The sequence below is a fragment of the Scyliorhinus canicula genome, chromosome 23, assembly GCF_902713615.1.
Source record: "Scyliorhinus canicula chromosome 23, sScyCan1.1, whole genome shotgun sequence".
NCBI classification, from domain to species: Eukaryota; Metazoa; Chordata; class Chondrichthyes; order Carcharhiniformes; family Scyliorhinidae; genus Scyliorhinus; species Scyliorhinus canicula.
Window position 1 is genome coordinate 10,918,974 of NC_052168.1, and position 23,285 is coordinate 10,942,258.

The window sequence follows — 23,285 nt, forward strand, 5'->3', positions numbered from 1 at the left end:
TTGCAGCTTCTCCCCGTGTCTGCGTGGGTCTCACCCCCACAACCCAAAGATGTGCAGGGTAGGTGGATTGGCCCTTAATTGGAAATCCTTTTAAAAAAGATTTGGTTATTGCTTCTTGGCCTTTTGGCTCAGATCTGATATGTCTCTTGTGGGGACCATGAATTGAATTTGAATTTGAATTGGGTTTTTTTGGAGCAGGCAAGGAGCTGGATTAGGGGTTCGCCCCTGACCACACTCTGAGCCCTGGCTTTGTAACTCAGAAAAAGTCATTTAAAAAAAGGTTTGGTTAAAATGGACCCCCCCCCCCCCCCCTCCCCCTCCCCTGACCGCCCTCTGCAATTCTCAACCTTGAGGTTCTCAGCCTTGTGCAGTTCCAATGGATTTGATCCTGGACGTCAGTCGGGGTGTGTCGGCATGTGGGAGGAAACCGGAGCACCCGGAAAAAAAAGGGGCTGGTTTAGCTCACTGGGCTAAATCGCTGGCTTTTCAAGCAAGCCAGCAGCACGGTTCGATTCCCATACCAGCCTCCTCGGACAGGCGCCGGAATGTGGCGACTAGGGGCTTTTCACAGTAACTTCATTGAAGCCGACTCGTGACAATGAGCGATTTTCATTTCCAAAAACCCCACACAGACACAGGGAGAACGTGCACACTCCGCACAGACAAAGGGTTGGTGCAGGCTCGATGGGTCGAATGGCCTCCTCGTGCACTGTAAGGATCCTATGATTCTCAACCTGCCCATCTTTGGACGGTGGGAGGAAACCGGAGCACCCGGAGGAAACCCACGCAGGCACGGGGCCGGGGGGGGGGGGGGGGGGGGGGGGGGCGTGCAGACTCCACACAGTCACCCGAGGTCGGAATCGAAACCGGGTCCCTGGTGCTGCAAGGCAACAGTGCCAAGCATCGAGCCACCGTGCCTCCCTGCTAAAGGATACTGAGGGGGGGGGGGGGGGGGGGGGACGCCTCGCAGATAGAGACAATGAGAGAGGCTGGGAGCAATGTTTTATCATCCACGGAAGCCTATGAAACAATAGAGCAGCCAGCAATGCAACCAGCCAGCTGATTAATGTGGGATAAATTGGGGCAGGGAAATGTGTGCAAGCTCTTCATTATTTTTTTAAATGCAAAAATTTTTTGGGTCTGACTGTCAGCTTGGTGGATTAAGCTTTAATAAAACCTCTTGTGCATGTCCCAGAGAGAGAGAGAGAGAAAGAGGGCTCGACATATATAAAAACCCCTGACATCAGTTAAGAAAAAAAAAACAACACAAGGGGAAAGGCTGCTATTGGTCAGAGATGACATATTTGCTGTACCTGAACTATTTTTAACCGCATTACCTCATCGTGTTCAGGGAAGGAGGGGAATTGAGGCAATTTCACTGGGTTACAGAGAGAGACACACAGTGTGTGTGTGTGCATCCTGCATATGCGAGAGGGGAAGGGACTCGCTTTACACCTGGTATCACCATCAAAGCAGCTGCCGCCGACAACGAGAATTTAAAAGAAAGATATATAATCCTGCAACAGCAAAAAGGGGGTTTCTTTTGCAAAAAAAATAAAGGTGAGTTGCTATTTGCAAGAGGAATTAAATGCCTCACCATTGTAATGACAGGTGTGAAAATGCATCAAAAACAAAATCCCGAGGAAGATTATTTTAATCTGCATGGTGACATTAACCTAATAATTAATTGTAGGCTTGCATTGATATGTGAAATAACCCTAATATTGAGATGGGGGCATGTTTGTTGGACTGTGTCTGCATCTGCTGATTTTTAAAACAAACAATATTATCTGTCATCATTGCAACTTTTCTTTTCCAAAAGTCAGCAATCTTCAAACTTATTCGTTCTGCTTTATTTCTGTGTGATCAGTTCTGCAGTCCGGTTTCCATGTTGCTAAACGTTCAATCGATTTTGGTGCAATTTACCTGGGGGCGAGAGGTGAGGGTGGGATTTTGCTTGCTGGGAGGTGTCGCCCCTTCACTGGTGTGGATGAAGGTTGCGGCTGCAGGCAGTAGCTTGAAAGAGCGAATGAGCAGCAAATGCTGGACAATATCAGCAGGTCTGTCAGCGTCTGTGGGGAAGAGAAAGGGAGTGTGGGTGACTGGCAAAGCTGAAGAGATCTGGAAATGGGATCAGTTTTGGTCGAGGGGGGGTTAATACATTTCCCTCCACCTGTCATTCAAAAGATGCAATGCAAATGGGGTGGATACAGCTTAGTTATGGGGTGGCATCGGATACAAAAGCAGAGGAGATGATGGTGAATCTGTACAAGATATTTGATGAGACCATTGTTGCGTTGCTGCTGGTAGGATTGAGGACCCCAACTGTCTTCAAGGATGAGCACGAGCTAAATGGCAGATTGTCGGAAACTATGCCAGAAGGTTGTTTTGCGATGCCAGATTTCAAATACAGGGGCTGTATACTCTTTTTTTATAATTTTTTAAATGAATTTAGAGTACCCAATTCATTTTTTTTGCAATTAAGGGGCCATTTAGCGTGGCCAATCCACCTAGCCTGCTCATCTTTGGGTTGTGGGGGGGGCGAAACCCACGCAGACACGGGGAGAATGTGCAAACTCCACACGGACAGTGACCCAGGGCCGGGATCGAACCTGGGCCCTCAGCACCGTGAGGCAGCAGTGCTAACCACGGTGCCACCGTGCTGCCCCGCAGGGGCTGTGTACTCACTGGAGATGGGGAGGGGGGGGGGGGGGGGAATTCGACAGCGCTGCTCGACAAAAAAAAAATCAGGTTTGAGAAGGGACGAATGAGCAAAGGGGCACATTCCATTTAGGAGATTAGGATTGCTCTTTTTGCAAGGATTATTGCCTGACTCGAGCATGTAATCCAGGCTGACACTTCAGCGCGGTTCAGCGTGGTGCTGAAGGAGGTAACTTACCTTTGGGTGAGATGTTAAGCTGAGATAGGGGCAGCACGGTGGCACAGTGGTTAGCATTGCTGCCCACGGCGCTGAGGACCCAGGTTCGAATCCCGGCCCTGGGTCACTGTCCGTGTGGAGTTTGCACATTCTCCCCGTGTCTGCGTGGGTTTCACCCCCACAACCCAAAGATGTGCAGGTTAGGTGAATTGGCCATGCTAAATTGCCCCTTAATTGGAAAAAATAATTGGGTACTCTAAATTTATTTTTAAAAAAATTTAAAAAAATGTTAAGCTGAGATCCAAATGGTGAACGTAAATGAATGCCTGGCCACCATTTTGAAGAAGAGCATGGTGGGGGTACGGTGGGGTGGAGGTATGGTGGGGGGGGGGGGGGGGGGGGGGGAGAAGGGGGGGTGGGGGAGATCCCTCCAGTGTCCTGGCCAATAGTTTTCCTTCAAGATGTCACTAATACAGATCATCTGGGCATTATGACAGTGCTGCTTCGTGGGAGCTTGCTGTGCACAGATTGCTTGCCAAGTTTCCTTCAGAAGCACTTCCACCGGGATGCCTTTGGCTGTGAACAAAGAAAAAAGACGAGTACAGCACAGGAACAGGCCCTTCGGCCCTCCAAGCCTGTTGAACGCTGTTGAATAGATGATTTCTGTTTGTAAATATAGAACAGGTGACCACAAGGGGCTGGTGAAGTCATTGATCATACAACATTTTTGGGGGGGGGGGGGGGGGGGGAGAAAAGAAAGAAACATTTGGTGAGGAAAGATGTTAGGGGTGCGAGGAAAAGGAAAGGGAACAAGATTAAGTAGCCTCGATGGAGTTGCACAGATCTGGTGGGGCAAATCCTGCGATTAATTTTCAGATGTATCAAAATCCAAGCCTGTCTCCCTGAAGGTTTTTTTTTTGACGAATCCAGTGATTTTGAGTCATAGAGGTTTACGGCGCCGAGGAGGACATTCAGCCCATCGTGAGGCATGCTAGCCCATTTTCAGCCAGCACAGGCACGATTCACTCTATGATTCAAAATCACTAGATTCATGAAAAAAACATTTTGTTTATTTAGAATGTCTGTTTTGGGCCGAGCTAAGCGACAGGAGAATCGTGACCTCTGAGGAGATTCTCGTGGAGAAAAATGGGAGGCGGACAACAGAGAGAGGGAGACATGGAAGCCTCTGGAGTATAACACACTTCAACCCAGGCATAATCATTCCGCTCAGAATAATACACAGCGACGAGTATAATGTATACATATTTTTAAAAATAATAAATCTAGAGAACCCAATTCATTTTTTCCAATTAAGGGGCAATTTAGCCTGGCCAATCCACCTACCCTGCACATCGTTGGGTTGTGGGGGCGAAGCCCACGCAAACACGGGCAGCACAGTAGCACAATGGTTAGCATTGTTGCCTCACAGCTGCAGGGTCCCAGGTTTGATTCCCGGCTTGGGTCACTGCCTGTGCGGAGTCTGCACGTTCTCCCCGTGTCTGCGTGGGTTTTTTCCGGGTGCTCCGGTTTCCTCCCGCCGTCCTAAGATGCGTAGGTTGGGTGGCCAATGCTAAATTGCCCTTCGTGTCCAAAAAAGGTTGGGTGGGGTTACTGGGTTACAAGGGATAGGTTGGAAGTGTGGGGCTTAAATGGGGTGCTCTTTCCAAGGGCCGGTGCAGACTCGATGGGCCGAATGGCCTCCTTCTGCACTGTAAATTCTATGATTCTATGAATGTGCAAACTCCACACGGTCAGTGACCCAGAGCCGGGATTGAACCCGAGACCTCGGTGTCGTGAGGCAGCAGTGCTAACCACTATGCCACCGTGCTGCCCCTATTGTGTACATATTGACGTCATAACAGCCCCTGCACACTGGATGGTTTGTTCAACAGACACGGGGGGGGAGAATCCTCCAACTCGCCTCCGAAATAGTGTCTTGGGATCTTTTACTCCCACCTGAGAGGGCGCTGTGATTTAACATCTCATCTGTAAAGATGGCACCTCCAACAGGGCAGTGCTCCCTCAGCACCGCACTGGGGGCCCCCTCAGCTCACGACAGAGCGGGTCGTGAGCACGCGAGCTTGTGACTCACAAGAGCTGAGAGGGTTGCCCATTGAGTGCAAGTTCAGGAAAGCCGTGGGAGATTGGAAAAAAGCAATCTTTGCCATTGCTGGAGTGTTGAGCTCGTCTCTCTCTCCGTCTTTGTTTTAGCTTTCGCTTAACCTTCCGTCAAACGCCGCAGACAACGGCGACATTAGCTGTCCACCTGGAGTGACGGAGCCTGCGCTCTCGCGGTTGCCCAGTGTTGTCGGCACTCCTGATTCTCAAGGGGGGGGGTTCCGATATAAAACAAGGGATTCCCCTGGGAGTGCTTCCCATCGCTCCACTTTGACATCACCTTGCGATTTCCACAGGGGAGTTCTTGTGGTGGATCTCCCTGTGTCGGTGTCCCAGGGCGCCTGCCAATCAAAGGCTGGCGGTGTTCCCATGTCGGCTGGGAGCGTTCCCCAGCCAGCGGCGTCAAACCCTGACTGAGGGTTTGCTCAGCATGGTCGCAGAACCTTCAACAGCAACAAAACCCTGCATTTAGATAGCACCTTTGATGCGGTGAGCCATCCCGCGGCGCTTCATGGGGGTGAAATTCGATACCGAGCCAAATAGGGAGATATTGGGTCAGATGATCATGGGTTTCGTCAAAGGGGGAATCCCCCCCCCTCCGGAACCCCACCTCATAAGGCTAGTGCACCCCCTGGGCCTGATGCCAGGCTGGCAGTGCCAAGGTGGCATCAGCAGTGCCAGGGTGCCATCTTGTGGAAGCCAATGCTAATTTAGAACGTGGCTGGGGTCTCCTTGGCGAGGCTGGTAGATCCTGGTCAGCTCTGGTGGAGGCATATTGAAGTGTGCCCAACTGCACACTTAAATATGCAAATTTAGCTCGCCCGTTGTGGGCGGGATCCCGATCGCGGCGCCCCGCGAGGTTCCGTCAGACCTCGCGAGGGGTGGCGAGCCAAATGAATCTCGCGACGCGGCCGTTAGATCTCGGCCGAGGTAGAGAGACGGCGAGGTCGAGGGAGCGACACCCAGAGCTGAAGGCAGTTAGCGGCGCGAAGATTAAGGAGGCTGGAGTGCTCCGAGGGGCCTGGGCTGAGGGGAATTTACTTCAAATTCAAAGGAATGATTAATTTGTCCACTGACACCCCACCCCAAAATGAGACAGGACACAGGAGGCGACCGCACATGCACTGCCCCACCCACTTAGCTGCAGCAGACGTGTATGCAGGGGTCGGGGTCGGGGGTCACCGGCTGATGTTGGCAGGCTGGACTCCGGCTCCATCATCCTGCAGCAGAGCGGACCGGACAGTGATGCCCCTCGCAGTCAAATAGCCTACCAATGGCATGGGGGCCTAGACACACATGTGACAAATAGAGTGGTAGCCCAGGATGGATCAAGGTCTTCAGGAGAGGTTGAGGGAACTATTGGGCGGGGTGGGGGGGGGGGGGGGGGGGGGGAAGAGCGGGAGTGTTGTGGGAGATTAAATAATGAATAAAACAGCGATTTAAAACAAAAACAAAAATCATTCTTCTCCAGAATCCAATGGCAGGAGACAAGAAGCCAGTGAGAGCCATCAGGGCCAATCGGCTGGCAGCCATGTTGCAGAGCCAGAGGGAGAAGACGTTGGTGGTTGACTGTCGTCCTGTTGCTGACTATCATGTTCTCCACGTGCTAAACGCAGTTAACATCTGCGCCTCAAAGATCACAACTGAGAGAGAGTCATTCGCCGAAATCCTGCAGTCCAGTCCAGCAATAATGGTTTGTTCTGGTCAATTTCCTCCCTTTCTTCTTTTTCTCTCGATTGTTTCCATTTTTCTTCTCTATCCGTTTTCCTGGTGCATGGAGCTGGGTGTTCACATTTGTTGGGTATTCACAGTTAGGGTTATCAATCCTGCAGCATTACCAGGAGTCAGAGATTAATCTCCTTCAGCAACCCCGGAGAGACAGTCCCAAAGCGCAATAGAGAAATGGGGCGGAATTCTCCGACCCCCCCCGCAGGGTCGGGGAATCGCCTGGGGCCAGCGTAAACCCCGCCCCCGCCGTGGCTGGAATTCTCCGCTACCCGGGAATCGGCGGGAGCGGGAATCGTGCCCCGCCGATCGGCGGGCCCCCCCACGGCGATTCTCCGGCCCGCGATGGGCCGAAGTCCCGCCGCTGTCAGGCCTCTCCCGCCGACATGGTTTAAACCACCTCTGTTCCGGCGGGATTGGCGGTGCAAGCGGGCTCCTGGGGGGGGGGGGGGCGCGGGGCGATCTGACCCTGGGGGGTGCCCCCACGGTGGCCTGGCCCGCGATCGGGGCCCACCGATCGGCGGGTGGGGCAGTGCCGTGGGGGCACTCCTTTTCTTCCGCCGCCGCCATGGCCTCCATCGTGGCGGAGGAGGAAGAGACGCCCTCCACCGCGCATGCGCCGGTGGTGACGTCAGCGGCCGCTGACGCTCCGGCGCATGCGCGGACTCACACCGACCGGCGAAGTCCTTTCGGCCAGCCCCGCGCTGATCGGACTGGCGTTGGCGCCAGTCGGCGGAGCGGGAGCCACTCCGGCACGGGCCTAGCCCCTAAAGGTGCAGAGAATTCCGCACCTTTGGGGAGGTGCGATACCGGAGTGGTTGGCGCCACTCCGCTATGCTGGGACCCCCCGCCCCGCCGGTTCATTGCCCATGATTCTTTTTCACGCTGAACACTTTCATCTGTCAGTTGTGAAAGGTAATGCACGTGGGGCAGGGGAAGAGGGAGAAACAGACTTTGACAAATCCTCAAAGTGTGCAGTGACAGAATGGTCACAGCATAGAGGGAGGCCATTGTGTCTGTCGAGACCATGCTGGCTCTCTGTAAGAGCAGCCTAGCTCGTCACACTCCCCCGCCACTTACCTGCAAACGTTTTCTCCTCAGCTACTTGCCTCATTCCATTCTGAAAGCTACGATTGACTCTGTGTACACCGTGCACGCTCGGGCATTCCAGATTCTGACCACTTGCTGGTGTACAAAAATAGATTGTTCCTCACGCCACTGCCGTTCCTTTTGCCAATCACCTTAAATTGTCCTGGGCTTGATCCATTCCGCCAATGGGAACGGCTTCCCCCTATCACCTCTGCCCAGACCCCCCTGGTTGCCTGGAGTCCATTTGCTTTTTGATTGGCTGTGGGAAGGCTCGACAATGTGATGCCGAATGTACTAAGTGACTGGTGGTGGGGTGTGGGGGGCAGGGTGGTGGGCGGCAAGAGGTCCATAGAACCGTGGAATCCCCACAATGCAGAAGGAGGCCATTTGGCCCGTCAGGTCTGCAGTGACCCTCCGAGAGAAGATTCCGCCCAGGCCCCCTCCCCCCGCCGTCATCAAGTAACCTAACATTCACATCTTTTGACGCCAAGGGGCAATCTTTAGCACGGCCAATCCACCTCACCCGCACATCTTTGGACTGTGGGAGGAAACCGGAGCACCGGGAGGAAACCCACGCAGACACGGGGAGGATGTGCAAAGTGCACACTGACAGTTGTCCAAGATCGGAGTCACTGTGCCCCCCTGCCACCCAAACCATGCGATGATACCGTCAGGAATATGTCTGAGGAATCTTAATGGGAGCGGGCTGGAGCTGGGGAGGAGGGAATCAGGGTACGTTAACAGAGGGAGGAAACAAAAACGCTAATCTTCAGCTTGAGCCCTATTGTCTCTCGCACCTCCTCAGATAAAGGACCTGGAAGCAAAGGAGCTGGTGCTGTACGACCAAGAAACAGAAGAGGCAAAGGGTCCTCCGGCCAGTGACATCATTGCCATCCTCCTGCGAAAACTGGAGAAACAGTTCAACAATGTATATTTTCTTAAAGGTACAGCGGATGATTTAAATGTCTCAATGTTAGTATCTGCCAAGTGGGTCTGGTACCAATGTGGTTATTATGGTGATATACATCACTGTAAATACACAAGAGGTTAATGCAAATAAGTAAACACTAGAGGGAGCACCAGAGACTTCATGACATGCAGACAGACAGCTAATGAACACATAGAATAGGACATGGCCAATGGGCAGTCAAGACACCCAGAGGTGACACTACCACAAGGGGGCATTACACAACCTATATATAAGGACAGGACACACATGCTCTGTCTCTTTCCACAGACGACATTTAGTGAGTAGGACAGGGGCAGATCAGAAGCATCACACCTACCACGTGGCTTAGAGCAGACTGGTTAGTTAGACTGAGTTATTATAGCAAGATTAGCAGGAGAGTCTAATTCATAGAGAACTGAGCTAATGGTTCAATAAATCTTTTCGTCAAAGTGGCATCGAGTTGCAGCCTGTGTTATCCCAGAGTACATAACACAACAGTTATGTTGCTGTGTTAGTCACCCAGAGAGGTCAATTAACCATCCAGAGTTCGAATCTCACCACGGCTGGTGGGGAATTTAAATTCAGTTGTTTGAATAGACCTGGATGAAAAGTTAGTGTCAGTAATTTCTTTATTTTTTAGCATATCTTCACACACACTCCCCGCCCCGCCCCCACCCCACCCCCGTGCGGAGCTGGTGGGAAGGTTTCCAGCCTACGTGAAGTCGCCATAGTCTCACATGACCATTGGCTACTTTCCCCTTTGAGGGGAGAGAGCTGACTGGTGGGGCTGGTCTAGCACAGGGCTAAATAGCTGGCATTTAAAGCAGACCAAGGCAGGCCAGCAGCGGGGGTTCAATTCCCGTCCCAGCCTCCCCGAACAGGCGCTGGAATGTGGCGACTAAGGGCTTTTCACAGTAACTTCATTTGAAGCCTACTTGCGACAGTAAGCGATTTTCATTTCATTAAAAAAAAATTTAGAGTACTCAATTATTTTTTTTCCAATTAAGGGGCAATTTAGCCTGGCCAATTCACCTACCCTGCACATCTTTGGGTTGTGGGGCTGAGACCCACGCAGACACGGGGAGAATGTGCAAACTCCACACGGACAGTGAATGAATAAAAAAAATATGTATAAAACAATCTTGAGGACTATTTCCCCCCCCCCCCCCAACCTCTTCTGTTGTTCTCTTTTCCCCTCCCTGTCCGAATGTGGAAGGTATGTCCACAATATCTTAGCTATTCTCCGAGTGTGAGCTCAGGCAGTGAGGAGGGGCAAACTGCTTTAGCGTGGAGCGCCTCACAGCCAGGTAGCCATATTCACCCAACATCCAAATTCACATGTTCTCCAGCAGGTTCACCTGGAATGGTGATCAGGAGATTAAATTCCCCTTCACTAAATAGTCCAGTGATGACTAACTCTCAACCCTTACTGCCCTAGGGCGGCACAGTAGCACAAGTGGATAGCACTGTGGCTTCACAGCGCCAGGGTCCCAGGTTCGATTCCCGGCTTGGGTCACTGTCTGTGCGGAGTCTGCACGTTCTCCCCGTGTGTGTGTGTGGGTTTCCTCCGGGTGCTCCGGTTTCCTCCCACAGTCCAAAGACGTGCAGGTTAGGTGGATTGGCCATGATAAATTGCCCTTAGTGACCAAAAAGTTTAGGAGGGGTTATTGGGTTACGGGGATAGTGAGGGCTTAAGTGGGTCGGTGCAGACTCGATGGGCCAAATAGCCTCCTTCTGCACTGTATATTCTATGCCAACCCAGCCTGATACCAATATTAACACTTTTTTTTATTTTTTTTTATAAATTTAGATTACCCAATTATTTTTTCCAATTAAGGGGCGATTTAGCGTGGCCAATCCACCTACTCTGCACATTTTTGGGTTGTGGGGGCGAAACCCACGCAGACACGGGGAGAATGTGAAAACTCCACACGGACAGTGACCCAGAGCCGGGATCGAACCTGGGACCTCAGCGCCGTGAGGCGGTTGTGCTAACCACTAGGCCACCGTGCTGCCCTAATATTAACACTTATAATAAGATTCTCTCACTGATCTTGGGTGAGGGAAGAACATCCTCTCTCCTGACCTTTGTCCCGTGATGGAGATTGCTTGTGCATGGACACCAACGACAGGGTGGGGTCCAGCTGTGATGCCTGCAATGGTGGAATAGCTTTGCCATCTCGGCTCAAAAAAGAATGACCATCTTTTAGGGAATGTGGCCAGAGAGCTTAGCCCCCATTGAACTGTACCCTGGGAAGGAGCCAATATTTCCGGTGACAAATTTGGGATGATAATTGTAAAATAACAGGAAGGTGGTGGCGGAGTGGTAATGTCACTCAGGGTATTAACCCAGAGGTCCAAGGTCCTGCTCTGGGGACATGGGTTCAAAACCCACCTCGGCAACACATGGAATTTAAATTCAAACTATGAGTGCTATGACAACGATTGTTGCAAAAACCCATCTGGTTCACTAATGACTCCTTTAGGGAAGGAAATCTGCCGTCCTTGCTTGGTCTGGCCTACATGTCACATGTAGTCACAGTAAAGTGGTCAACTCTTAACCGTTCCCCGAAATGGCCGAGCGAGATAGTTCAGGGGCAATTAGGAATGGGCAACAAATGCTGGACACATAGAATAGATAGAACAGTACAGCACAGAACAGGCCCTTCGGCCCTCGATGTTGTGCCGAGCCATGATCACCATACTCAAACCCACGTATCCACCCTATACCCGTAACCCAACAACCCCCCCCCCTTAACCTTACTTTTTAGGACACTATGGGCAATTTAGCATGGCCAATCCACCTAAACCGCACATCTTTGGACTGTGGGAGGAAACCGGAGCACCCGGAGGAAACCCACGCACACACGGGGAGGACGTGTAGGCTCCGCACAGACAGTGACCCAGCCGGGAATCGAACCTGGGACCCTGGAGCTGTGAAGCATTTATGCTAACCACCATGCTAACCACCATGCTACCGTGCTGCCCAGAAAAGAATAGACAATGAAATTGGGGGCATAGTGAGGCAGCAGGGCACCCACTGATCTATACCCCAGCAGGAGGCCACTATCTTCAGCGTTGAATTTGGGAAGGTAATTGTAATACTTTGCTCCGGGGTGGAAGGTTATGAAGGAGTCTTGGTTGTAAGTTTAGGGGGCATTGAGTTATTCGGGAGAGAGCTTTGGGAATGGAAAATGTCCTTTCCCTACTCTCCGCCTTACTTTCCCTCTAACCCGATGATCCTCTTCTCTTTCCAGGGGGCTTTGTGGAATTTTCCTCTTGCTTTCCCAGCTTGTGTGAGGGGAGGTCAAGTGGCTCCCTGCCCAGCAGCCTCTCCCAGCCGTGTCTCTCCGTGTGCGACGTGGGACCCACTCAGATCCTCCCTTATTTCTACTTGGGCTCCCAGAATGATGTTCTGAATAAGGTTAGTGTGGCGGAAAGTTAGGGGAAAGTTCCAACGGTCAGCCTCGCGTGAAACCAGAAACCCCCATTTTCAAAACCACAAAATCTGGCAATGGAACCTCCGTGGGTATGGGGGGGGGGGGGGGGGGGGCGGGGGGGGGGGGGGGGGGGGGGGGGCGGGGGGCGGCGTTACCCCGAGAACTGCTTCAGATGATTGGTGGAACTCGCGGAGAAACGGCGAAACAAAATCTCTCGGGATTCTCCCAATTGTCTGCTGCCGGGCCTCGAATGGAGATCACCATTCGGGAATGGGATTGAAGCTGGATTATGGAGTTTTGCTTAATCGCTTCCGGGGATTATTAGAGGAGCAGTTGCCGTGAATCTTACCCGAGGAGAGTAAGCTGCTGCAATAGAGTCCACGTTAGGTTCGATGGTGCAGGGTCTGTGGGAGGGATCAGATTTTGAGGGGGGCTTTGAAAGATGGGGGCGGTGGAGAGAGTGGCAGGGAAGATTGCAAAGGCATCTTTGGTTGTGACCGTGAGACTGGAGGACATCCATGTTTGTCACGTCTCATTCATTATTACAACGGAGCCACTGACCCGGGAGTGGGATTTCCTTCAAAGTTATTGGGTTTTAAGAAAGGGATGATATGATTATCTGCCAATCAATGGGGCCGAAAATTATAAAGGTAGACATAGGCAGACTGAGTGAATAACTCACGGCGCACTTACTGTACATTATCCAGTGAATGTTGTTAAGATCCCGGGACCAGACCCCAACATTTGCTAGCATACCAGACAAGAACCTCAAACCCTTGTATGACTGTGAGGCAAGGATACTTTGCTCCATGAGTGATTCCACTGTCAAATAGGGATATGTTACATTAAAATAAAGTTTATTATTAACAAAGGAATAAACTACTTTGACATCACAGAAAACAGCTTACAATTAACAATTGAACAATTCTTAACAATAAAAGAAAATACTTTAATTTCTAATTGATACCATCTCTATCTCCAATCAAGCAAAACCCATCACAGGTCAAAAGCCATTGTTATGGGCCAGGGTTTAGAGAACCCCAGAGTGTATCATGGAGTTCACCTGACCCACAACTTTTAATAGATTGTGGTATGGGGAGCACACGACCCACTCTACAGGTGTGGTACAGCAGAAATCGAAAAGTATTTTTTAAAGCAAAACAATATTTATTCTATGAACTCAAGTTAATCTTTTTAACACATACAGTGAACATCTTGCAACCATCAATTCAAATACAACCCCCAAAGAATACAACACTAAGTAATCCTTAATAACTTCCCAAACAATATCTAGAAGACAAAAGAAACACCTTTTAACAGAAGCACATTAGGTTTACATTTACTACTGAGAACATTTATAATTCTGAATTCACCAAATGATCAAGAGATAGTCTTTTCATGGCAGAGAGAACAGCAGTACACCTGCTTTGTCTGGCTTTAGCCCCAACACTGAAAACGATACTAAAACACACCCTGCAGCAAACAGCCTAAAACGAAAGTAAAAAGCTGATAGACAGCCCAGCTCCACCCGCACTGACATCACTGATAAACACCTATTTCTTAAAGGTACATTTCTTAAACACCCATTTCTTAAAGGTATTTTCACATGACACCATTTCTAAATTAAGTTAGCAAACAAGGGCTACTTGCTCTCCTCCAGGTAGAGATTTCTTGGAAAAGACTGCTTGGAAAGAGAGAGAGAGAAAACCCCTTTCAGACATCAGCTGTGAGTCCTTCTGCATTTTGGGAGACAACTGCAAAGTAACCTGACAGCCTTTGGCAAAAGCCCCTGCTCAGCTTTAAGTCCCTAGCAAAACTAAAATTAAACTGCCTGCCACAGACCTGGCTCCTCCCTTCACCTTCATCCAAGTCTGATCCCCTGACCTGCTCACCTAAGTCTGAAATCATAATAACATTCCATTAGGCCATATATAGGCAAACACACATTTGGTTGGAAGGAATGATGGTCACACTTTTACAACCTCTTAATTGCAACTTTTGCAGCCACAAAGTTTGGATGCATGTTAACCTAGATTCTTAAATAATATTACTGCAACAGATATATACCTCAACTCACGTTTTTAAAAACATTAATGCAACAGATATAATATATAAAAATTTCTTAAATTATCCACAATTGCAAGACTCGGTGATGGGAAATTATTGGTTTAAGTTTGGTTTAAATTGCTTCCCCTGGAATATTTCAATTGACCAGTGCACTGGGACTCTGAAAGAAATGAGCTCAAAGGACTGGAAGATAAGTTTGAGGGAGTGGGGTAGTTGCGCAGATCGGAGCGCTCGGATAGAATGTGTTTGAGCAGGAGACAAATCTTCATTTCAACACGGTGATAGGAGGAAGAAGGCAACACAGAGTGGTGACTGGCCTTTGATTGCTTGTGCGACTTTCTCTCGCAGGAACTAATGGTTCAGAATGGGATCACGCACATCTTGAACGTGAGCAGTAACTGCCCAAAGCCTGCCTTCATCGCCGACAGCCATTTCCTGCGAATCCCGGTCAACGACAGCTACTGTGAGAGTCTCTTACCTTGGCTGAACAAGTCTGTGGAATTCATAGGTACGGTGCTGATATGTGAAACATAGACTAAGACACAGAGGACAATCATACAGTTAGTAATCTACCCTGGGATCACTTGACTATCAGAAAGCAGTTTCCTCCTCTCACTGGCACAAGTTTAGTCCACCCATTACCCCTAGTGAACGTTGGCCCACATTGGCTCTTGTCCTAGCACGTGGCTCAAACTTAATGATCCACCAAAAGACATAATTTTGGTGTCCCGGGAAATCAATCATTTTTACAACAATGGAAGATGTCCTCCCCCTCCCTTAATAGCGATGTGGCCAATACTAGCACCCTCAAGGAATTGTCTGTCTGCAGCGAGTCTTTCTAACCAACGGGATCAGCAGAAGAACCACAAACACCCTGAGAGTCAACGTTTTTAAAAAAGTATATTTTTATTAAAGGCATTTTACGTATATACTTGAAAATATCAGAAGATCAAACAACAGCATCAACAGAAACCACGGACCCCCAAATCCCCGAACCCCCCAACACCCCAAACCCCTCCCGCTCCCAATGCCCCAAACCCCCCCTGCCACCAACACCCCAAACCCACCCCGCCTCCCAACACCCCAAACTCAGCCCAACGCCCCCAACACCCCAAACCCCCTGCCCCAGCGCCCCAAACCCCCCCCCGCCACCAATGCCCCAAACCCCCCTGCCCCAGCGCCCCAAACCCCCCCCCGCCACCAATGCCCCAAACCCCCCTGCCCCAGCGCCCCAAACCCCCCCGCCCCAGCGCCCCAAACCCAACCCAACACCCCAAACCCCCACAACACCCCCAATCCCCCCAAACCCACCCCAACACCCCAAATCCACCCCAGCGCCCCAAACCAACCCAACACCCCAAACCCACCCCACCCCAATGCCCCAAACCCACCCCCAACACCCCAACCCCACCCCAATGCCCCAAACCCACGCCAATGTCCCAAACCTGCCCCAAACTCACCCCACCCCCAACGCCCCAAACCCACCCCAATCCCACCCCAAACCCACCCCAACGCCCCAAACCCACCCCAACGCCCCAAACCCACCCCAACGCCCCAAACCCACCCCACACCCAACACCCCAACCCCACCCCAACGCCCCAAACCCACCCCAACGCCCCAAACCCACCCCAACACCCAAAATCCACCCCACCCCCAACACCCCAAACCCACCCCACCCACAACACCCCAATCCCACCCCAATGCCCCAAACCCACGCCAACGTCCCAAACCCGCCCCAAACTCACCCCACCCCCAACGCCCCAAACACACCCCACCCCCAACGCCCCAAACACACCCCAATCCCACCCCAAATCCACCCCAACGCCCCAAATCCACCCCACCCCCAAACCCACCCCACCCCAACACCCGAACCCCACCCCAATGCCCCAAACCCACCCCACCCCAACACCCGAACCCCACCCCAATGCCCCAAACCCATGCCAACGTCCCAAACCCGCCCCAAACTCACCCCACCCCCAATACCCCAAACTCACCCCACCCCCAACACCCCAACCCCACCCCAATGCCCCAAACCCACGCCAACGTCCCAAACCCGCCCCAAACTCACCCCACCCCCAACGCTCCAAACCCACTCCAACGCTCCAAACCCACTCCAACGCTCCAAACCCACTCCAACGCTCCAAACCCACTCCAACGCTCCAAACCCACTCCAACGCTCCAAACCCACTCCAACGCTCCAAACCCACCCCATGCCCCAACACCAATGCCCCAAACCCACCCCAACACCCCAAACCTGCCCCCAACACCCCAAACCTACCCTAACATCCCAGACCCCCCACCCCAAACCCACCCCGCCTCCCAATGCCCCAAACCCACCCCAATGGCTCAAACCCACCCCGCCTCCCAACGCCCCAAACCCACCCCGCCTCCCAACGCCCCAAACCCACCCCGCCTCCCAACACCCTAAACCCACCCCGCCTCCCAACGCCCCAAACCCACCCCGCCTCCCAACGCCACAAACCCACCCCGCCTCCCAACACCCCAAACCCACCCCAACGCCCCAAACCCACCCCGCCTTAGAGACAAAGGTTTTACAGGTCCACCCAGTGGTTTGAAGAATAGGGAAGATCCCACAGCATTTTCCAAAGATGAGTAGAGAAGTACACCCAATGTGCCAACCAACCTGGCTCCCTCTTGACCAACAGTACTAAAAAAGGTTGTTGTATCTGTGCAAGTTGGTGCTCCTTCAATTATAGTCTTGTTACTTTCTGTTTCACACAGACACGGTGAGGTCAATGAAGTCCAGGGTTTTGGTTCATTGCCTGGCTGGGATCTCACGATCTGCGGCGATCGCTATAGCTTACGTCATGAGGACGATGGATTTCTCTTTGGACGATGCATACAGGTACAGGAACACACTCTGGGGGATTTGATATGGAGAGGCATCAGATAAAGGTGTGGGCTCTGAGAGACAAGGACAAGGTTTTGGGATCGGGAGTGTGTGAAGCTAATCCAGTCTGCATCAGATCTGGGACAAAATTCTCCGATCCCCAGCAGGGTCGGAGAATCGCCTGGGGCCATCGAAAATCCCGCCCCCGCCGTGGCAGAGATTCTCCGCCACCCGGGAAGTGGCGGCGGCGGGAATCTCGCCACTCCGATCGGCGAGGCCCCTGCGGTGATTCTCCGGCCCGGATGGGCCGAAGTCCCGCCGCTGGGAGGCCTCTCCCGCCACCGAGGTTTGAACCACCTTTGGAACAGCGGGAGCAGCGGCGCAAGCGGGTCCTGGGGGGGCGGGGGGCGATCGAACCCCGGGGGGTGCCCCCATCGGGGCCCCCCGCTCAGACTCCGGGCCAGTGCCCTGGGTGCACTATTTCTCTTCCGCGGCCGCCACGGCCTCCGCCATGGCGGAAGCGGAAGAGAAACCCACATCGCGCATGCGCCGGCGGTGAGGTCAGCGGCAGCTGGCCGCTGACGTCACCACCGGCGCATGCGCCGACCGGCAAAAGCCTTTCGGCCAGCCCCGCTGCCGGGGGCACCGGTTTTTTGCGCCAGTCTTCTGGTGCCAACCGCTCTGGCGCGGGGCTGGCCCCCAAAGGTAGGGAGAATTCCCCACCTTTGGGGAGGCCCGACCCCTGAGTGGTTGGCGCCACTCCCCTACGCCGGGACCCTCCGTCACGCCGGGTAGGGGAGAGTCCCGCCCCTGATTTCCAAAAGTTAACTGAAAATCACTTGAAAGGCAACGCGGCACGCTAGCACAGTGGTTAGCAGTGGTCCCGGGTTCGATTCCCGGCTTGGGTCACTGTCTGTGCGGAGTCTGCACGTTCTCCCCATGTCTGCGTGGGTTTCCTCCGGGTACTCCGGTTTCCTCCCACAAGTCCCGAAAGACGCGTTTGTTAGGTGAATTGGACGTTCTGAATTCTCCCTCCGTGTACCCGAACAGGCGCCGGAATGTGGCGAATAGGGGATTCTCACAGTAACTTCATTGCAATGTTACTGTAAGCCTACGTGTGACATGAATAAAGATTATTATTATTATTTCAGAGGGGAGGAGATGGAGAGAGAGGGAGAGTGGCCAATAGAGAAGGAGAGAGAGAAGTGTAAGGGCAAGAAAGAGAGAGCGAGAGAGACAGGAACACAATTTTTTAAAAAGAAATTCCAATTAAGGTGCAGTTTAGTGTACATCTACGCTGCTCATCTTTGGGTTGTGGGGGGTGAGACCCACACAGACACGGGGAGAATGTGCAAACTCCACACAGACAGTAACCCGGGGCCGGGATCGAACCTGGATCCTCAGCGCCGTGAGGCAGCAGTGCTAACCACTGGGCTGCCGAGGGACATAGATTTGACAGGAAAATAAAATAGAGAAAAGGAACACTGGTGAAATGGAGAGCAACAGAGAGGCACAGAGTGTAAGGAATGAGAGATAGAGGGAAAATAGTTGAGAGACATGGGAGAACTTTCATGACTGAATTTGTCTTGTTAAGTAGGGGTATCAATGGTTGAATAAAAATTGAACGTTGGGACAGTCTGAACAGCATTCCCTTGTTTTTACTGTTCCTAAGGAGCAGGCTTGATGGGCTGAATGGCATCTCTCCAAACTGTACCTGGTCCCCAATCCCCCACCCTCAGACATTCAGCAGTCTGTCCTCGATTGTAGTCATTTCCTCACCCATGTAGCAATGAGGAGGCTCCAGCTGATTGATAGGGAAGGGTGTCAGAACCAAGCGGATTGCTGTGCCAGCTGGCGGGGTCCCTGTTAAAGATCAAGAGTGGGTGGGGGCCCTGGCTGCCTTTGGGCCTCGCCTCCCAGTTTTCAAGGCCTGAATGCTGAAGGCAATTGCTTGTGTGTTTTTTTTTTAAATGCTTTTTGTTTGTAGCTGTCTTACGTGGAATAATATAGTTTTTTGCCTCTACCAGGTTTGTAAAAGATAGAAGACCGTCGATATCTCCGAACTTCAACTTTCTGGGTCAGTTAGTGGAATATGAAAAGAGCATCCAACATATCCAGGCTTCGGCCTACTCAAAGCAAAGCCTCCTTCACCCCGAGAACAACTCAATTCAAGTGGAAAACTCCCAACCGGAGGTTTTTGAAGAGTCTGATGAAGAGGTAGAAACATTTTCCCCTCATTTTTCCACCAAGGTCAAGGCGGGGCAACATCTGGATCCTCTGGATAAAGAAACTGGCAATGACGCGAGCAGCAATCCCGGAGATTTTGAGAAGGCAGGGATGGCAGACTTGCAGCACGGGTTTACCGACCTCCGCCTCTCAGCGGAGCGAACATCGCGCACCAGCCACTTGAAACGCTCTTTCTCACTGGACGTGAAGTCCGCCTACTCTTCCGCCCCGCGGTTCGGCTGCTACCCGGCCGCACAGCCAGCGGAGACAGGCCCCGTCCCAAAGCTGCTGGGCTTCCAGAGCAAGTTAGTCGCCAGCACCTTCAACCCGTTCGCCCCTCTTGTTCGGGAATGCCAGGAAAGGCCGCGGGAACGACGGAACCGCGTCCTGTGGGGCCACGTGGACGCCGAAACCCCAGCAGAAGTGCAGCTGCCTTGACACTGCTTCCCCTCTCCGCGGTCCAGTGACTCACCAGAAAGACGGTGTTCCGGGCAAGCCCACCACCGGGCTGACGCTGAGCCTGCCCATTCCCAGGCAGTCGTCATCGCCGCTGCTCGATTACAGCGCCTGCCTCATAACGGTGCACGGAAAGAGGACAGAATTGTCTTTGTTTGAACACCCTTACGGTGGCCCCGCAGATTGCAAGTCCATCAAACCCAGTCACATCACGAGGAACGTGGGCCTCTACACTGACAACGTGGTGAAATCGTAATTCCCGTGGGGAAAATGAACACCCCACAATCTGCTCAAATTGGATTGGCTGCTTTCAAGAGGAAAGGTGGACAGGCCAAAGAACTGCCCTTTGAACTTTTAACCTTTCATGAGGCGCAGACAGGCCACTTATCGTTGCAGTTGACGCCAGACCATTCTTTAAACTATGAAACCGTGCTAATACCAGAGCACAGTTACACTCTGTGAAAATAGTGCACTCACGAACAAAGCGAACGTGTGTTTAAGAATTCAGAAACGAATCTCACCGACTGGATTTACTTTTGTTCCTAATATTAAAAACGTCAAAGTTGGGAGCAAAAGAGTGGACTGGAATTAAGACTGAATTTCTTAGAAAAACTTTTCAAATTTGAGATTATTTTTAGGACCGAGTTGACTCCCGACTAATGTATGTTGTGCTGAGGATCGTTGTGCCAGGGGCTTATTAACAATGAAGGTTTTGCAGTCGCTTAGGGGAATGTGTGTGGATGAAAATGATATTAAATGAAATATAATGCTTTCTTTGCTGCTAAGGTCATGTGTTCAACTGAAAATGGCCATAAGGGAACATTGGAAATGGATGGGTTGTTCCTGTAAGATTTATATGATTGTATATATGTGTGTGTGTTCATTTTTGTGGAGGGGGAGATTGAAAAGAAAGCTTCACAGCATGTTCCCTCCTGATATAAGTAAAGTGATTGGTGTCCGCAGTAGGTTAGATTGTACGTGTTCCTTGGACGGGACCGGCTTGATGGGCCGCATGGTTTTTTTTCTTTCACGCTCCCTTACGTTTTTACATGAGGTGGGGTTGGGGATGGGGTGGGGGTGGATTATCTAGCTGGTATGTCCACGAATGAAGGAGCCAGGGAGAATGAGTGTGAGTTCCGAGTGGCTGAATGAATTGTATTAGGTTAGGTTTGAGACTCCAGTCTGACTAATTTCTCCTGCAGTAGTTGCTCTGACTTTGTGAATCGCGGCTGAAGAGGAAAATTGACCTGGACTAACTTCCCGACCAGGAGACAACAGGTGAGGGTTGACCGGCCAGATTCTAGCACTGCACCTCTGAAAGAGTGGAGGCAGAGAAAGAACTACCCCAATACAATGAAGCCCAGAACTCATTGGGGGAATTCTTGACAGACTAATTATGATGATCTACTCGGTCTAAGTATGAACTATTCATTTAGGTGGTGTGTTTAAAAATGGCCTCCCCATACAGTCTTTAATGCAGACGTGGGACACTGTCTGCATTAGTTTGCTCTAGTTTACAAGACCCAGCCGTTTCAACGGAAAGATATTGGACTCCCAAACAGAGCTCCTGGCTCGCATCAAGCATAATAAGGCCAGATTTTTATAACAAGGAGTTTTTTTTTTATTCATGGTTTAAAGGGGTCGGCCCGTGCAATGTTTCTCAAATGCCAATTGTTTCAGATGATGCACTCTTCGAGACTTACATCGAGTGTTCAGTCCCCAGTCCTAGGTAGCACCATCAGTTGTGTGTTGCAGGCTCTTGCTAAGGGGGAGTCTACCAGCTTCCCATTCAGGGGGACCTCAAAGTAGGAGTGCCAAATTAATTCTTTGAGGTCGGGGTTGACAGCAGGCGGGGGAGGTGGGGAGGCAGTGGGGCGGGGGCGGGGGCGGGGGGGGGGGGGGGGGGACGACATATCTGACACATTTCCTTCTTAGCCCACAGCATTTTGTGTTACTTGCCCACCCCGACTTAATATAAACATTACCTGACAGAACTAATGGGGTCAAACAGCTCATCTCAAAACTGGCACCTCTGACAGCGTAGCACTCCCTCAGTGCGGTACTGGAGGCTCAACCAAGATTTTGTGCTCAAGTCTCTGGAGTGGGATTTGAACCCACAAACATCTGACTCAAGGGGCAAGCAGCTACCAGCCGAGCCACAGCTGATACCATGGCTATCGTGGTGTCTCACAAAGTACTTGAGCTGTAACATCACATGAGACCATGGCACCAGACCATGCCCTGATCCAGACACATCGGAAACAGGAACGTCAATACTGTTGGCATTTAAATTAAGTCTGGTTATTGTCCGTAATTGCTTGGAAACCTCTACTGTCATTTCTCGAATCTGGAGTTAAATCCAACTTGGACCAAACGGCAGGAAGATCTCTTACTGACTGGAACGAGAGTAGTAGTTGTCGGAGGTAAAAATGCCCTCAAGTAAATACAGTCCAGCTTGCTCAGGAAACTAAGGCGGCCTAGAAAGGAAGTGGAAAGGTCACCTGAATGTACTTTATCGGGACAGTGCAGCGGAATCTTTATTCTGCATCTAACCCTCGCAGTCCTGGCCTGAGAATGCTTGATGGCCCAGTGTAGATTGAGCTTTACCCTGTCTTTAAACAATGGCAGGATGTTTTGGTGCTGCATGTTAGCAGGCCTGTACGTTTTGCTTTTTGCATGAAAATTGTCAAGGTTTCTTACCTCAGTGTTGATGGAAGATATCCTTGTTTCGTATTAATATGTTCCCTTTGAGTTTTAGATTTACATGTTGATGAATGGGGAATCAGAAGGGTGAATCTCCTCCCTCTTTAAAACGTGTAGCTGTTTCCTTGATATGTTTTCTCCACCTTCACAGATATTGTCGCTGACGTCTTCATCGCCAACCATTCTCCTCTTAACATTTCCTCCTTCTTCGTAGTCTCCAAAGCTCATTTGCCCTTCCTTCTTCCCTCCTCCTCCTTCAAATCTAAGACTCCTCCGGCACGGCTGCTGTTCCAACTTAACCCTTTCCCAAAACCCCGAATCTGTGGAAATTTTCACCTCTACAAACTTCTTCCCCTTGCGTCTATGGTTTTTTTTTCAAAAAACCTCATGTCACCCAACTGTTATTTCTTCAAATTTGCCATTTTGACTCCAGGTTGTTTTGTAGCTGGCTGGGGACTTGATGCCATAGACAGAGAAGGAGGCCATTTTAGCCCATTGCAGCCACCATTTTGTTTCTTACTTATAAAGAGCTGGTTCATGGCACTAGACGAGTGTATCACATTTAGTGTTTAATTCAAACAGAGTAAAATAACTGTCGGGAATGTGTTTTTTGTTGATAATTTGTGTTTGACATTGAAGGTCTCCAATAACTTTTTTTGACTTATATTTAAGGATTATTCAAATAAAGTGGAATTGTTCAAAATTGTGTTGGTATCTTCATAATACTACCCACTCCAGATGACGCATGGGCCACACGGTGAAATATACCCAATAATGTGGAGA

General features: G+C 51.0%; 1 protein-coding gene across 1 annotated transcript; it reads left to right on the forward strand.

Annotated features, from left to right (window-relative positions):
- The first annotated feature begins 1,247 nt into the window (after positions 1 to 1,247).
- Positions 1,248 to 21,652, forward strand: LOC119956542 (dual specificity protein phosphatase 8-like). The gene is given in 8 exon segments (XM_038783836.1): positions 1,248 to 1,560; positions 6,468 to 6,689; positions 8,616 to 8,754; positions 12,017 to 12,183; positions 14,615 to 14,774; positions 17,009 to 17,132; positions 19,145 to 19,679; positions 19,681 to 21,652. Coding segments are annotated over 7 exon segments (1,716 nt in total). The 5' UTR covers positions 1,248 to 1,560; positions 6,468 to 6,473; the 3' UTR covers positions 20,056 to 21,652.
- Positions 21,653 to 23,285: the final 1,633 nt, after the last annotated feature.